The sequence below is a fragment of the Erythrolamprus reginae genome, chromosome 1, assembly GCF_031021105.1.
Source record: "Erythrolamprus reginae isolate rEryReg1 chromosome 1, rEryReg1.hap1, whole genome shotgun sequence".
Lineage (NCBI taxonomy): Eukaryota > Metazoa > Chordata > Lepidosauria > Squamata > Dipsadidae > Erythrolamprus > Erythrolamprus reginae.
The window spans coordinates 83,156,093-83,174,242 of NC_091950.1; the positions used below are offsets into that span (position 1 = coordinate 83,156,093).

An 18,150-nucleotide genomic window follows, 5' to 3' on the forward strand; every position below is an offset into this window, starting at 1 on the left:
ATGTTTAATTTAAAATAAATGTACTTATTTATTCTTTTTTTGTTTCTTCGTGTTATGACTTTAATCTACTTCCAATTTGTTTATTCTGCTTATAATTAGTGATGGGCGAACCGAACCCGCACAATTTGGGTCTGTACCGAATTTTGCGGTGTTCGATATGCCGAACACGAACCCGAATTTTTTTCAAACTTCGGGCAAAGTTTGGTGTCATGTTCATTGTTCGGAGGTTTGACGTCACCGACAGGTTGCTAAGGACGCCAAGGTGATCACATCCTGGATTCCATGGAATCCAGGAAGTGATCACCTTGGCGTCCTTAGAAACCTGCCGGTGAAGTCAAAGCTCCGCCCCCGGAATCTCTTCGTGGGAGGGATTCCCTGTTCGGGTTCGAGTTCGGGTTCAGTTCGGGTTCAGCCAAATTTTGCGTAAAGTTTGTCCGAACTTGCCAAACCCGAACATCGTTGGGTTCGCCCATCACTACTTATAATGAATAATTACACTTATGTCCATCACATGTCACTCTGGACTGCAGGTGGATAATTGTCCAAAATTTGAAAACTTCAGTATGTTTAAACACCCACACAAATCACAGGGGGGAAAAAGATGAAATGGGCATCAAGGCCACTGTAACTTATGGTTTGAAGCTACTCCAGGCACCATATAAAATACTGCAGTGGGAATATAGCTTTGAAAAGATTCCAAAAGAGAGAAATGAAATACACATGATGTAAATGAGGGTCAGAGCCCAATAGCAATAGCACTTAGACTTATAAACTGCTTCACAGTGCTTCACAGCCTTCTCTAAGCAGTTTACAGAGTCAGCATATTGCCCCCCAGCAATCTGGGTCATCATTTTGCCCACCTCGGAAGGATGGAAGGCTGAGTCAACCTTGAGCGCCTGGCGAGATTTGAACTGCCAAATTGTAGTCAGCTGGTAGTCAGCAGAACTAGCCTGCAGTACTATTGTGTCACTGCAGCTCAAGCTCTTAACCTTCTTCTAGGGATATGGGTAAAGCTGTGGGAGCCCCTTTGGATTTGGATCTTATATTTGGATTAGCACCAAGTGAGGATTCCTTCCCAAAAAGGAAGCATTTGCAAATCTCTGGACACAGCATTTGCCCAAATCAGTAAGGCAGACCTAATAATTGTTCTTTTAGATGCTACAGAAAGAATCCAGAAAGCTACTTACATGCTTGACTGCTTTTACAACTTCCTGAATATGTGAATTATTGATTTCTCTTTTTAACCTTTAGGAAAAAAGCAAATCAAACCTTATGCATTACTGTACTTAAAATTTACAGCTTAGATTTACAGCTAAGATATTTTCATAGCATATGTAATCACTTAAAATCAGAAATAATTTTGATATAGAAAAAGCAATATTTTCTATCTGCGAAAGAGAAGCCTCTTACAAACTCTAGTATAGGACTGGCTAAATTATATCAATCACTTGAGCACTTCTAGATGGCAGGTTCATCTATAAGATGGGCTGCTTATTATTTGTTCTGGACAGGTGGCCACAATAAAGCCCTCAGACTAAAATACTGATCATTAGCAGATTGAAGTGAAGAAGCAGCATATTAAGAAACCAAGGAAACAAAGTACAGTGATACCTCGTATTACAAACCCCTTGTCATACAAACTTTTCGAGATACAAACCCGGAGTTTAAGATTTTTTTTGCCTCTTCTTTCAAACTATTTTCACCTTACAAACCCAAGCCGCTGCCACTGTGTTGCCCCGCCTCCGGACTTCTGTTGCCAGCGAAGCACCCGTTTTTGCGCTGCTGGGATTCCTATGAGGCTCCCCTCTATGGGAAACACCACCTCTAGACTTCCGTGTTTTTCCAATGCTGCAGAAGAATCTCAGCAGGGGAATCCCAGCAGCGCAAAAGCAGGCGCTTCGCTGGCAACAGAAGTTCGGAGGTGGGGTTTCCCATGGAGGGGACCCTCAGGGAAATCCCAGCAGCACAAAAATGGCAAAAGGGGTGAGTTTTGGGCTTGCACGCATTAATTGCTTTTCCATTGATTCCTATGGGAAACATTGTTTCATCTTACAAACTTTTCACCTTACAAACCTCGTCCCGGAACCAATTAAGTTCGTAAGATGAGGTATCACTGTACTTAGAATCTGCCAGGTATAGTTACTGTAAGCAGTTTTGGGCTTGCATTCCTTCTCCTCTCTTCTCCTTCATCTCATCAAATGATCCAACTTCGTCATGGTTTATCAAGGTAGCTTATGTTAAAATCTTACTCAATGAGGACTGATGGAACATGGAAGCCATCTTCATTTGCAAACATGCTGGAGAGGAGATGTGAAGGCCTGACTAAAATCTTGATTGTTTTAACATATACAACTCCTCGTACCTGAAGGCATCAGAGGTGGTTTCAGCAGGTTCTGACCATTTCTGGAGAACCAATAGCAGAAATTTTGAAGTAGAACCAGTAAATACCACCTCTGACTGGCCCTGCCCTCATCTATTCTTTGCCTTCTGAGTCCCAGCTGATTGGGAGGAAATGGGGATTTTGCAGTAACCTTCCCCTGGAGTGGAGATGGTGGGAGTGGAGATTTTACAGTATCCTTTTCCTGCCATGCCCACCAAACCATATTACGCCCATATTTCTCATGTTTTAAGCTTTCAAGTGGGGAGAGTGGCTTCTTTCTCATGCTCAAAAGTAGGTGTTGACTCTAAATCAAGAGAGTACAAAGCACTTTTCACGTGGGGAGTCATGCTTGGTTTTGTGGGGAGTCAAGCTTGATTTTCCAGCTTGGTATGCACTAGGTTAAAATTATGTATTTTAAGGTATTAAATTAGGTTCGAACATTAATTCAATACAGTACATACAACGACAACCTATGAATTTATTTTAAAAGTTCCCTTTTCATTAAAAACCACAAATCCATTAAGAAGAGCTACGTTTGCGGGTAAGTTCAAAAATGTACCTTTCCTGTGCACTCTTATCAGCATTCTTAGACACAGCTTGGATTTTGTCCAGTCTCTTCACCTCTAATTTCTTTTTCATTTCTTTAGTGTCACTGTAAAGGAAGATAATCAGTTGAAGTTTATAAATTTAACGGTGTATTGTAGTTAATAATAAATGCTCGCTCCTTTTTTACTCCGATCACAGAAGGTTTCAAGGTCATAAAGCACAGATTTGACAATGGACAGACAAAATAAGGCTGAGAGAAGAAAAGCTACAAAAACGAATAGAAAAATTCTGCACACACGGATAATAATTTTATTATTACCTTTCCCAAGACTCCTTTAGTGCCTTCAGCTCAGATGTTTGCTTCTCTCTTGCAAGCTGTAACATTTTAGCAACTTTCTGTTTAAACAAAGCACAAGGAAAATATTTTATTTTATTATTTATTATTTATTATTTATTTTTAATTATTATTTATATGCCACCCACTCCAAAAAGGACTCAGGGCAGCTAACAACAGTCATAAATACTAAGACAATAAAAATACAGCAATAGTAATCAGCAATATATAATGTCCTAAAAACCATGCATACATATAGTCATTCCAAATTCCAGGCCTGCCGGAAAAGCTAGGTCTTAATGGCTTCCCGGAAGACCGGTAGGATGGGGACAGTATGGATCTCTGGGGCAGTTGATTCCAAAGTGTCAGTGTCACCACAGAGAAGGCTCTTCCCCAAGGTCCCACCAGCCAACATTGTTTGGCGGAAGGGACCTGGAGAAGGCTGACTCTGTGGGCCCTTACTGGCCACAGCGAGGTATGAGGCAGGACACAGTCCCGTAAATAGTCTGGCCCTGAGCCATTTAGGGTTTTATTTATTAAAACATTATCCCAAGTTGACCCAAAGGTGATTTTTCAAAGTACTGAGAACTGAAGAAGCTTCCTGGATGAGAAGTGAGATGTCTTCAAGAAAAACTAAGAAAGCCCAATTGCTTTTTGAGAAAGCAGCTTTGGGACAATCAAAATAGAATAACAGAGTTGGAAGGGACCTTGGGGCTAATCCATCCCATGCTCAGGCAGGAACCCCACACCACTTCAGACAAATGGTTGCCCAACCTCTTCTTAAAAACTTCCAGTGTTGGAGCACCCACAGCTTCTGGAGGCAGGTTGTTCCACTGGTTAGTTGTTCTAATTGTCAGGAAATTTGTCCTTAGTTCTAGGTTGCTTCTCTCCTTGATTAGTTCCCATCCATTCCTGTCCTGCCTTCAGGTACTTTGGAGAATATGTCGATACCCTCGTCTTTGTGCCAACACCTAAATATTGGAACATGGCTATCATGTCACCTCCTGGTCCTTCTTTTCATTAAATTAATCATACCCAATTCTAGTTTCTGTTCCTTACATGTTTTAGCCTCCAGTCCCCTAATCATCTCAGTTACTCTTCTCTGCACTCTTTCTAGAGTCTCAATATCTTTTTTACATTGTGACAACCATCATGACCTGGATGACTGACAGTCTCCATAGACCTTATCCTGAGATGGAACTAGGAGGAACCTTTTCACAGAAGGGACTCAGATTTAATAGAGGCTCCTACAGGAGGAAGACAGCCTTGATCCTTTCTTCTCCCTGAAATATTTTCTACAACTTCCTACATCATTCCAATCATTTGAAGCAGGTTTCGAAAACCACAATGGGAAAGTTGAACATGGAAAACAGGGGGAAAGGAGAATGTGCCACTTTCCTACCTTAGGGATGACACAAAAATGGATTAATTTAATGGCTCCATATGTTCCCAAAGCTGTGTTTGTAATATACAGCCATGTTGGAGATTGGGGTATGAGAAAATGAGCGAACTTGTATTTTACACAGATTTGCAGAAGGGAGAAACTGATGAGATCTGAAATTCTCAAATGATAAATTTTCTTGAGAATTGCCAAGGAATGATCAGTTCTGACATATCCATTTAATTGAGCACCCCAGAAATACAATTATTTTTGGTAATATAAGGCCTCCATATTCACACACAATATGAGCTTTCCCCCCAAAACAATAATGCAAATTCAAAAAGCAGATTTGGGGTTGGGTTTATTAAAGCCATCTGACATGCTTAGCATGGATAATAATGCAGCCTTAATGAAAAGATTCAGGTTCATTAATGCTGTTTATTAAGTAATTAAATAAAATAATGTTACTACAAATATAGGTACTATACCTCTATGGCATGCTGATCTTTCTTCTTCCAGATTGCATCATACTGTTCCTCTCCCAGGTGGAGTAATTCTTCCTCCAATTTCTCTTTTAGCTCCATTATTTTATTATCCGCATTCTCGGTCAACTCTGCAGCATTTCCCTTTGTGCTGCTTTCATCCAAAACTATCCTGCAACTTCAGAGACAGCAACAATTCTCAGTCTAAAGGCAGAAATGGCCTGACTGTACTGCATATTGTCATGATTTCTACTCCATGAGAAGATCAGTAAATGAAAGAGTCATCAGGAATACTCTACAGTTTTTTGAACTGCTTCCTCAATAGACAGGTACTATTTGACAAAACAGTAAAATAACAGCAATCCAGCAGCTAGTATGTCATTCAAAAACTTGCTTGTATGTCAGATAAATTTGCAATTTCTTGCTCTGATCTTGCCATTTCAGAAAGTAAAGATTATATATATTTTCATTTAATTCTGCTTGGTGTCTGGACCTGTATAATGCCTGTTCACCACAACAACACAAGAGCTCACAACAGATTGAAACTTAATATTAACCGCTCCAAACTTGACTGTAAAAAATACGACTTTAGTAACCGAGTTGTTGAAGCGTGGAACTCATTGCCAGACTCTGTAGTGTCATTCCCAAACTCCCAACACTTTACCCTTAGACTATCCATGGTTGACCTATCCAGATTCCTAAGAGGTCAGTAAGGGGTGTGCATAAGTGCACTAGAGTGCCTTCTGTCCCCTGTCCTATTGTTCTCCTATATCTCCTGTACCATTCTTCTTTCCTATATTTATTCTATTCTTTCACTGATATATTTTATTCCTATTTCTTCTATTCTTTCTTAGATATATTTTACTATGAGTATATCCTCTATAACCTTCATTATATATTTACTATGTGTATACCCAATATAACTCTCATTGTGCAATGGACAAAATCAATCAATCAATCAATCAATCAATCAATCAATCAATCAATCAATATTTCATAACATTCTTGTTTGGCACATTTGAGTAGCACTGGGAACAAACCAGTTGGTTACAAGGCTGCTTCCCGCACCTTTTTCCCCGCAATAAGGATAATACACAATAACACCATATTCCAATTTCTACCAAATCTCTGCACTGCAAAAGCATAACATTCCTATTGTTTGGATAGTGTCCTTTCATATATTGAATGTTTTTGAGATGAATATAGTTTTTAAAAAAAGATTTCAAGAAATGCACCAGAACTGCCATTCAAACACTAGAAAGTACCTACATAGAAATTCATTTGTCTTGTAAGTAGCCATTCAAATATTCCACCTCTCTCCAATATTGAAAAAGGAAAAACTTAATGATTGTGGAATTAGGGGACTTAGAAATTGAATGTATGCACACAAGCACTCTTATCCATGTCTATTTTTCTGAAGGGAACCCATTTTTTTCCTTTTCCTACCTCAGTTTCTCAATCTAAAAAACTTTAAGATGTTTAAGAACACATCTTAAAGTTGCTAAGAAACACTGCCCCAGACTGTAGTCTTTTATATATGCTGCAGATAGATACAGAGAGATGGAGTTGATCCAGTTTTTCAATACTAGCCAGCAAGAAATTCTGCACTATATTGTTGGAAGAACTGAGCTACAGGCCAGGAAGGTGGAACATGGAAAAATAGGAAGAAAAATATGCCTAGAGAATTCGGTTTCAGGCAACTACACGCCTAGTGGTTGAATGCCATTTCTCCAGCTCTCTTGCTTGACTTAACACAGGGATAGGCAAAGTTGGCTCTTCTATGACTTGTGGACTTCAACTCCCAGAATTCCTGGGAGTTTCAATCATATTAGCTCAGGAATTCTGGGAGTTGAAGTCCACATGTCATAGAAGAGCCAACTTTATCCAGTGAAAGCAGTGACGGGCTACTAAAATTTTTACTGTGGGCATGGCTTATGCATTTTGTTTCAACATCTTTCAGTGCAAATTGAGTGCCATGGAGTGGAATTCCATTTTCGCTACCCCACTACGTTCCCCCCGGTCCGGGTAGTAGTCTACTATATAAAGTGTATGTACACATACACACACACAGCTCTTCTAAAATTATACACATTCAATCTCATGCAATAGGCAAAACATACCCAGAGCCCAAAATTTTGCTATCAGTACTGCGTACCTGACCGTACCCATAGGAGCCCATCACTGAGTGAAAGTAAAGGTAAGTGGCACGCCCTCTGCTTGAGCCTACCATTATGAGTTGGTCACAATCCATTTAGCATGCTAACAAGTTAAGCAGAATCAAATTAGTCTAGTTCTAGATGAGGAACCACCAGGGAGCTCCATGTTATGTCACCAAGATGGCAGAAAGACACAATTGTAATGCAACAAAACACTGTTTTATTCTAATTGCAAATAAGAAACTCTTTGCTTTATTATTTCTGAACTAAAGTCTACCTTTTTCTTCGTGGAGTTCTTGATGAGCATGGCATTTCTTTTCTGCCAAGCTGGCAAACCACCTCCGTGAAAAAAGCAGCATATTTCTGTAATAATTCTTCTTTGCGCTTCGTCATCTTCCGCTCCAACTCCTTTATTTCCTTTTCTTGCTTTTTCAAGAGCTTCCCAAAATTTTTCATCTGCTGTATCTCTTCAATGCTGGCTGTCTGTGGCTCTGAAACACAGAATGAAAAAGACATCCATCAGTCGAAATAAGATACTAGGTTGCCTTTGTCTTGAAGGATTCTTTTCCACAATTAATTTACTATCCCTATTTTCTCTCAATAGGGAGAAAATACCTCCCTAAATTCTCTCAATACCTTCTGTTGCATGAATATATTCTGTCTTTTTCAGCACTTCAAACGTAAGAAAACCCCCCAAATACAGATCCCACTAAGGAATGTCGGTGGTCACCAACCTCTCTGGTACCAGGGACCAGATTCAGAAGAAAAATGGTCTTTTACGGAGTGATGGTGGGGAATGGTTCCAAGTGCAACCTAGATCCCATGCATGTACAAATGAAGCTTCGCTCACTTGTCCGCTGGTAGTTTGTCCCAGTTCCTAATGGCCCAGGGGTTGGGGATCCCTGCTCTAGAGTGAATTTGTAAAAATTTCAAAACCACCTGATGGTTTTGAAGGGGATCCCCATCAATGGTGCTCAATGGTTGGTCCATTTAGAATAGAATAGAATGGAATGGAATGGAATGGAATAGAATAGAATTTTATTGACCAAGTGTGATAGGACACACAAGGAATGTTTTTGGTGCACATGCTCTCAGCGTACATAAAAGAGAAAGATACAGTTGTCAAGAATCATGTGGTACAACACTTAATGATTATCATAGGGGTTAAATAAGCAATGAAGAAACAATCAACATTAATAAAAATCTTAGGATACAAGCAACAAGTTACAGTCATACAGTCCTAAGTGGGAGGAAAAGGATGATAGGAATGATGAGAAAAACTAGTAGAAATAGAAGTGCAGATTTAGTAAAAAATTAAATTAAAAAATTTAGCTGGGTTTACCAGCTGGACATGGAAATGGCATAATGGGTAACTGGTTTAGTGGCACCTCTTCTTCCACTTATAAATTAGGTTCCGTGATTCCATTTTGAATTCTAGCCATTATTCTGAATAAATGAGTAATTTCTTCTTACACTCTGGTGGTTCAGTGGTTGAAGTGCAGTACTGCAGGCAAACTCTACCCATACCTGGAATTTGATCCAGTCAAGGCTCAAGATTGACTCAGCCTTTCATCCTTCCAAGGTTGGTAAAGTGAGGACCAGATTGTTGGGGCCAATGTGCAAAAATGCTTTTACATTGTAAACCAAGTTCTGCAAAGCACTAATGTTTCACTTTTTTCTGGATTTTTATCTTACTTGGAGTGAAGTTTTCAAACTTTCTTAAAACAATAATCATGGAGGGGAGAAATTGGTCCTTTCCACAATGTAGTGGGGCACCTTCTTCCATAATTCCCAGGTATCATAAGCATTGACAACTTCATCAACCTGTACTCTAAGTGGAAGCAAAACCTCTATGTTGCTGGAATATTACCATAATTTTAAATTTGAACCCAGCATACTCAATATGAATAAGCGAGCAAATGTACAAGTACAGCAAGTAAAAATATAGCTTGATGTTTATTTATTAAAGACCAGCAAACAACAAAAAGAATAACTGGCAAAACAGGAAAAAAGTAGGTAAAATCAGGAGAGAGGCATGAATGGGCAAGAATTTACAACACCGCCCTTCCAAACAGGCCAGAGAAAACAGAACCATTACAGTGAGTAATTAGTAAGAGCGGTCCCAAAGAGAGTGACCTTTGGTTATTTCAGCCTTAATTGTTTTATGTTCATAATGGCAACAGAATAGAGATGAAAAACGGGACATCTGGTGCTCTGTCCTCTATTCTACGCTAGGAAGGAAACAACTTGGTGGATGAAGATAATGTATCTTCTCCTTTTTTTGTTTTGTTTTGTTTTTAAGCTAACTTTCAGGGGAGGTATGACAAACTGATGACAGTTAATGACTGCAGGAAAGACCAAGAAACATGGGAGTAGACTGGTCCATTGAAACTTGTCTGGATAATGAGAGGATGAGAGATTGACCATATCTGCTCTGGACAGCTGCTCCGTAGAAGGAGACAGCAGGAGGGGTATGGATCTAAAGAGCAGGTGGCTGAGCGAACAGTTCTACGTTTTTGGGTTTGTGGGAAGAAACTACAGAGTCAGGTTACATATTCCAGGCATTGATCACTCTGTTGCTGAAGTCGAATTTGGGAATGGTTTATGTTACATTTGTATCTATTGTGAGCTTGTGTATTGTTGCAGTTGAGGCTGAAGTAGTCATTGACATATAGGACATTGTAGCAAATAATTTTGTGTGCTACATTTAGGTCAGAAAAGTAATGTGATAAAGCCCATCAATTGATATGAATGCATCATATTCTGGCTGAATCACCACACATTGTGTAATAATGATATACAGTATTTTTCGGAATATAAGATCTACCTTCCCCCCCACCCACCCCAAAAGAGGGTGGAAGTCTTATACATTGAATAGAGCCATTTTTGGCCTCCCAAAGTGCCGCCCCATGTCCCATTTTTATGAAAAATGGACCTATTTTTCACAAAAATGGGGCAAAGAGTTTGGGAGACTTGCAGACTGCTTTTGGGGGCTAGGGAGGACAAAAACTTTTGTTCTTACTTACCTTTTTGAAATCTTGGTGTGCCTTTTACTCTGGTGCGTCTTATAGTCCAAAAATACAATTTGTATAAAATCTGTTTACATGTGACATTGTGTCAGATTGCTAAAAGGAGAGGGCTTTCTTACCTGTAATTAATTTTGCAGCTTCTTTCATGGTTCCTTCTTTTGGTGTAATCAAGGTTCCTGGAGAATGAAAACAGCATCATAGTGGACTAAAACTTTATTCCTTTATAACAGATTTTTTTACTATGGTCAGAATGATCAACTAGTTCCAGCAATGTGGGTTGATCCTACTTCTTGTCAGAGGAAGCTACACTATCTATTTTCAACATGTGCTTTTCTCCCATTCTCAGCTCCTATCATTTCCATAGCATTACCTGCAGGGCCATTTGAAAGACTGCAATAGCTTCCTAGGATGTTAGGTATCCCATTGATTGAAAGATCCTTTTCTGGTGTGGATTTCTATAAAATAAAGTTCAGCAGAAAATTGATGTCAGTGCAAAAATAGATCCTGGGGAAAAATTGGCTGCTTCCTACCCAATCCTATATCGTTCTTGCTTTTTTATTCTAGTTTGGAACTTTATTGTTCTTGCATGAAAGCAGCAAGAAAGATGAAGTATCGTAGCATCTATAAAATATGAAAGAAGTGGAGATGTTCCACCATCATTCTTCAGGGTAGCGCATGTCAAAATACTGCCAGTGAATAAAATTTCTCAACCTGAAAAATGTTATTTCCTTTTTCCTTTTAAAAAAATAATAATTTGTATTCAGGTATTTACATTTAAAAAGTGACATAAAAAGACACAAAAAGTAGACAAAACAACACAATACAAAATATACTGCAAAGCCTCTAGGGCTGTGATGGCAACCCTATGGCAGGTGGCGCATGGAGCCATATTGGATGGCACATGAAGTTGCCCTATGTCAGCTTTGGTGCACATGTGTGTGCTGGTCAGCAGATTTCCAGCCTTAGGGAAGGCCGTTTCACCCTACGGATGCTTCAGGGAAGCTTCTCTGAAGCCAGAGAGTGCAAAAAAAAAACGCCCAGCCCAATGGACAAGTCGGAAGTTAGGAAAACACACTTCCGTTTTGCCTGATGTGCTATTTTCTGCACTTCAGGGCTTCAAGAAGCTTCCCTGAACCCTCCAGATTGCAAAAAGTGCTTGGAAGTACTTTGCAGGCCATAAACCACCCTTTCTGAAGCCATTATTAATTTGGTCATTAAGCAACCAGTCATTAACAAGAATTATCTATAAACTATTTGCTATTCCAATTTCTTAGATGTTTCTTGTCTTTCAGATAACTGTTCAGAATGTATGGATAACATTCTTGATCCTAACTGAAGTATTTTCAGATATTAATTTTATGATTCCAAAACAACATTTGGCCCGTTTTATTAATAGTCTCTTTACAATAATTGATCTCTGTTATTCTTTGGTTGCTATTAAGAGGCATGTTAGATTCTCAAAAAATTAAAATTAAAACCGAAAATCAAATAAGATGGAATATGGTGACTTAACTTCTATCAGTAGTAGCCTGATTTGAGCTATAATACAAAATTTATACAAACAAAATATTATTTGGAGAACTCACCTCATTATTGGCATCTGCATTCTTCATCTTTTTATCATGTGCATTAAAAAACTTTATTGGATTGGATAAAGCCATGGTGAGATCTATTTTAAAAATAGTACAATATCATATCATTATCTCCTACTGATTGATTGCTACTTCCTTTACTAATATTTGCCTTTTCTTATATGCTTTCTGTTATTCTAAACCAACTAATAAAAATAATTCAAGACATAAAACTTGCAGTAATAGATTGCTAAGCTTCTGCATTTTGCCTGCACTGGGAAAAAACTGAAAGGGGCTTGTAATCAGTTCAAAGATACATCATTTAAATGAGCAACAAAATGTATTTTTTCTTGCAAAACATTGCAGTATTTTTAGAACAATGCTGACCGACATACATCCTCATTCACAGTTTTTCTTGAGAAGGACTTATATACCCTTCTTCAGCTAGGAAAAGAAGCAAAAAAAAAAAAAGACTTTTAAATCTTCCCTCTCTTTGTCCTGTTTGGCTGACTTGTCTGAGATCAGAAACCAAATAAGAACAATAGCTGAAAAAAATATCAAATAAGGTCTGGTTATGTTTGGATAGAATTCTCTGAAGAATACCAGTTCTGTGGGCTCAGTTGGGAAATGAATAAATAATCTTCAGAGTAAGGCAAGGGCTAATCACTTGTGGCAAGAAAGCTGCATGGGTTTATCCAAGAGCAAAGATCAATTTGAAGGAGGCATTACGTTACCATCTCTTGTCCTGGGAGACTGATAAATAGCTGAAAAGAGGAACAACACACCCTGTGGTTGCTACAAGTAATGGCAATATAGGCCGGTTCTTATTGACTCCATACCTCCATAATTAGACCAGTCTAGGAAATCAAAGCCCAGACGGAGGTCTAAAATTACTTTTCTTGGAACAGCTATATCCTCTCCTCTAAGTTCACTTTACCCTTATATATATTACTACATGTCTATTTTTCTTCCTATGTATTTGTGTATTGGACAAATGAATAAATGAATGAATGAATGAATGAATGAATGAATGAATGAATGAATGAATAAATAAATAAATAAATAAATGTCTGAGTATGCTCCCATCCTCTCTCATTTTTTCCCTGTGTGAATGAGAAAGGGGCTTATCTGGGGCATTTTATCAATTTAGTTTTTTTGAACTGGACGTAACAGATTAACAGAGTTGGAAGGGATCTTGCAGGTCATCTAGTCCAACCCCGTGCCCAAGCAGGAGACCCTACATCTGCCTCTACCTTGGATCGAACTCACAACCACCTGATTGTGAGGCAAGAGCTCCACCTCTAGGCCACAGTAAGTTGTGTTTGTCTAATTATTGTCTTTGTAACAGCTCTTCCTCCTATCCTTCAAAGCCATTCCTTAATCTCCTACATTTATTATCTTTTGGTAACAATTATTATAAGATTGACATATTTACTGAAGGCTGCCTTAAGACCCTCATAGCTATCTAATTAAACACCTTATCCAATGCCTCATTCAAGTTATTTCACAATTTTAACTAAGGTAATCTTTACAACAGGCTTCATACAGAAGGTATTGCAAATAATTTTAATTAGCCAATATACAGCAGGCCTCAATTTATAAATCTAGAAGCAAATCAAAACTATTAACAATAAAGAGTAAAAGCCACCTTTTTTAAAAACAACAACAACACCTGTGTAGGAAGTTAGCGCCCACCCCTCTTCTAGAAAAATGAAATATCCTGGGGAAGATTAAAAAGGCAGAATATTATATAGAATACAGTGTTCCCTCGATTTCCGCAGGGGATGCGTTCCGAGATCGCCCGCGAAAGTCGAATTTCCGCAAAGTAGAGATGCGGAAGTAAATACACCATTTTTGGCTATGGACAGTATCACAAGCCTTCCCTTAACACTTTAAACCCCATAATTACCATTTCCCATTCCCTTTATTCACCATTATTACTGGTACTCACCATTGAATAAGACACTTAGTGATCCTGATATTTATAAACATAATTATTTATTAACAATAATTAATTTTTTTGTTATTTATTTGCAAAAATTATTAGTTTGGCGATGACGTATGATGTCATCAGGCGGGAAAAATCGTGGTATAGAAAAAAAACCCACAAAGTATTTTTTAATTAATATTTTTTGAAAAACCGTGGTATAGGCTATTCACGAAGTTCGAATCCGCGAAAATCGAGGGAACACTGTATCCCCAGAAACAAGCTTTTAGGCAAGGAAAAAGACTCACTCTTACCAATCCCCACTTTGTCAATGTGTCATCAAGGAATGGCCCAGTTCACTCATTCCCCGCACCTTTGTTAATAGCCTGAACCAGGCTATGCTACATAACAAAGATCTACCTCCTTCACTCAACCATATTAGGAATTGCCTAAAGTGCTTTCATTACACCATCACCCAGCAAGGCTCAGACAAACTTGAACTAAAAAACACAGCCTACATAACTGCCCCTGCATGGCGCCATGTGAGCCTAACAGCCAATCGGTGGATTTCTAGCACAGGAGGAGGAGGACCCCGGGGCGGCGGCCCAAGAGAGGGTATAAAAGAAGAACTTTCAGCATCTCGGTCTTTTTTCTCTTCACCCAACATCTGGAAGCATGTGATCCACCTTTTCTGTTCAGGAACTCATGTCAAGTGCTCCTGTCCACCATTAAACCTCCATGAACTTCCATGAACCCAGTGTCTTTTCCCCCACTTAGAACTGAACTCAGAAGGATATTCCTTACAACACCTGCAACTGAAGTATAAGTTCTCCTGCTCTTTCACTTTCAGAATACTGTACCTGCCCATGAATCAGGAACATAATCTTTCATCTCCACATAGACAAATAGAGAGGGCATTGTAAGAGGCCGGTTGCTCTCACTACGAAGGCAAACATGATGGTAGCCTAAAAAAGAAAGTGGATTAATCCAGTAGGAGAATATATAGTGGTGGCAATTTGGATGCCACAGTAACAAAAGCAATGAGCTTGCCCAGAAAAACAGCATTGTTGTAGGTTCTTTGTTATCATATTATTTCTGCTTTTGTAAACTGTGTACCAGTTTCATACCAAAGTTCTCAGAAATCACTTATGATGAAATACCTAAACTCTGGTGAACTGGATAACAAGAAAATGAAAGGAGTCCTTCAGCATTTCCTCACAATATATATTTGTTTCCTTAAGGCAATGTTTCCCAACCTTGGCAACTTGAAGATATCTGGACTTCAACACCCAGAATTCCACAGCCAGCATTCACTGGCTGGGGAATTCTGGGAGTTGAAGTCCAGATATCTTCAAGTTGCCAAGGTTGGGAAACACTGCCTTAAGGAATGCGCTCTCTATGCATTTCTTCAAATATAAGAAGAAGGGGAAAAATATGAGGAAAGTCTGGTGGCACACATTAGTACATTTCCTATAGTTCTCTCTACCCTCAATTTCAGATCTTTTGGCCCTGAGTAGGGTTAAAGCACCGTGATGCTACTTTTATTTGTAATAAATTAGACATGAATAAAATGTTCAGATTTTCTAGTTTTACAAGGAGATCCTACTTGAGTACTTTTTGTTTTTGAGGAATGCACAAAGATGGCTTTCAGCCAGCCTTCTCATCTAGCTGTATGAAGGACATCACAATTTATGGCAGGGGTCCCCAAACTTTTTACACAGGGGGCCAGTTCACTGTCCCTCGGACTGTTGGAGGGCCGGACTATAAAAAAAAACTATGAACAAATCCCTATGCACACTGCACATACCTTGTTTTAAAGTAAAAAACAAAATGGGAACGTACTATTTAGAGGGGGGAGAAGATCTGAAATTCATATATGTTTATGTTTTGTTTTTAATTTTCTTTTGTTAACATCTGATTGGCTATACAAGGTTTTCTTGGCTTATGAAAAATGTATAAAGAAAGAAGGAAGCACTTTGGCATAATGGTTAATAAGTTAGAAATATAATTGGTGTTGCACTTTTTGAAGGAACATTAAGGAGGGAATTTAATTAAAAGAAAATGAATGTAACTGGATGACAAAATTAGAAAAAAAACCTTTTGCAACTTTTTTGATGATTGATATTAGTTACTAACAAAATACCACATTTTATTCACGGAAAATTAGATGGTACACTGTGTTGTTTGAATGTATGTTGAGAGAAAAATTTAAAAAAATTACCTCCCCCAAACAGTCCTTCCTTCCTCTGTCCCTCCATTTCATTCTTCCTTCCTTCCTTCCTTTCTTCCTTGTTCCCTCCATTTCTCCTTCTTTCCTTCCTTCCTTCCTTCCTTCCTTCCCTCCTTCATTCCTCTCCACTTCTCCTTCCCTCCCTCGCTTTCCCTTTTCTTTCTCTCTCTCTCTGTTTTCCCTGTGCTCTTGTCACTCACTGGCGGGCCGGATAAATGGCCTCAGTGGGCCCCATGTGGCCCACGGGCCGTAGTTTGGGGACCACTGATTTATGGGAAGCCACCCTAAGGTTGTGGTGAGAGAGGCGGGGAGCAGGGGAGGCTGCTACCCGGACCGGGTGGGGGGAGAATTAAGTGGGGGTAGCAAAAATGGAGCTTCACCCCAGAGCACCCAATTTGCACTGAAAGATGTTGAAAGAAAACACAGGGCGTCCTGCATTAGCCACGCCCACAGTGTGGTAGTAAAAAATTTGGTAGCCCTTCACTGGGGGGGGGGAGGGAGGGGGGAGGGATGGAGAGAAACAGTCAAGTTCATTGGTCAGGAAAAATGGTCAAGTCTTACCAGAGCACACAGCAGTAACTGGGATAATGCGGTGTCCAATAAACTTCCCACCTTCTTCCAAAACTACAATTCTGAGAGAAGCCAACTCTGGCATCAAAATCTGGCAGAGAAAAAAAATGTATGATAGTTTGTAATCTAAAAAACCCAAGGTGGGGAAAACTATTTACATAGCTACACTTTGGAAGTCCCCTTATCTCCTGTACTTTCATATCTAAAAAGGGCTTCTCTTCTATGTTCTTGTGGATGATATGGCTTGCTTAGATTTTTAGAGCAAGTTGCTGAGCTCTTTCCCTTTCTTCCCCTCACATCCCCAGCAATTCCTTTTCACTAGCTGCTTTTTCATTTCTTGATTCAGCTTAGCTCAGGAATAATATCACTTTTAAAAAAAAAGAAATATTCTGCCAGCTTCAAGATCAGTCACCCAAATGCAGGAGGGTTCACTATATGGATTGATCCTGTCTAACATAGCCAAGATATATAAGCAAATCACTGTGGACAGTATTTATTTTATTATTTTATTAATTTGACTTCTGTTGTGGTTAGCTCTGGCCCAGCTCCTGCCCCAAGGAATGTGCAGGTGGATGTGGGGGAGACATCCACATGCCGCAGGCCTGTTTTGCTCCCAGTAGAATCTGCCGACAAAGTCTCCTCTGACCAAGGAGGCCTGAGTGACAGGGAGGAGGAGAGTTTGGCATACAGCCCAGGAGGAGATCAATCATCTGTATCTTCTCTGGATTCTGAACAAGAATTAATGACACATCCACGCATGCGTAGAGTGATGCATAGGAAGCAACAACTAAAGGATTATTACAAGAGAAAATGAGGCCACCTGTAGTTGGGTGGGGCTGCTGTAATTAGTGCTGCTGCTATAAATAGCAGCGTGTGGGTTTGGCCTTTGTGGAGAATTATCTGATCATTGTGTTTCACGAATGTCTTGCTGACTCTGGCCTTTGTTGACTTTTCACCACTTTGAAACCAAAGCAGAGCAAAGTGTGTTTCACTTCGTGGAAGAAGAAGGGCTGTGACTTTCTTCATGAACTGATAAGAGACTTGTACAAACTACCAGGTTGTTTTGGGACGAGTGCTCTTTGCAATACAAAAAGAGTGCTTAGTTTATTTTGAATGTTGTGATAAAGAACATTGTTTTGAATTTTCAAACGTGTGTGTGTGTCTGAAATTTGTACCTTTGAATTTTTGGGAGGCTCCTACCAGAGAGTCCAGCAGAACAACTTCTATGCCACCCAATCCCAATGGGATTCAATATGAACTACATAAGCACCACTGCTGATCTCTATATGGCTGATTTCTGCATTCCTAATTTTAAGAAGATAGTTCTACATTGATTGATACACTGATCTATATTCATACTAGGGGTTACAAATGCTTTGTAATTCATATGCAGAATAATTAAGATTATAATTCAATGAAAGGGGCATATATTTCCATACGTTGTGATCCTGAGCTTTTGCAAATGGTTAAATTTCTTTTTTAAAGAAAGCACAGAATTTGTAACCCTCAATCGGACATATTTTAGGAGGGCTTTCCCCCCCCCC

The 18,150-nt window shown here is 39.2% G+C and overlaps 1 protein-coding gene across 1 annotated transcript in view; it reads right to left on the reverse strand.

Annotated features, from left to right (window-relative positions):
* Positions 1-18,150, reverse strand: part of PLCB2 (phospholipase C beta 2) — a 79,226-nt gene that overhangs the window by 5,818 nt on the left and 55,258 nt on the right. The window contains exons 21-30 of the mRNA XM_070756707.1: positions 16,598-16,697; positions 14,667-14,771; positions 11,895-11,977; positions 10,679-10,763; positions 10,428-10,484; positions 7,557-7,770; positions 5,130-5,301; positions 3,246-3,322; positions 2,940-3,032; positions 1,188-1,245 (exon numbers count right to left, since the gene is read on the reverse strand). Coding sequence (XP_070612808.1) covers positions 1,188-1,245; positions 2,940-3,032; positions 3,246-3,322; positions 5,130-5,301; positions 7,557-7,770; positions 10,428-10,484; positions 10,679-10,763; positions 11,895-11,977; positions 14,667-14,771; positions 16,598-16,697 — 1,044 coding nt within the window. The remainder of the gene's footprint in view (positions 1-1,187; positions 1,246-2,939; positions 3,033-3,245; positions 3,323-5,129; positions 5,302-7,556; positions 7,771-10,427; positions 10,485-10,678; positions 10,764-11,894; positions 11,978-14,666; positions 14,772-16,597; positions 16,698-18,150) is intronic.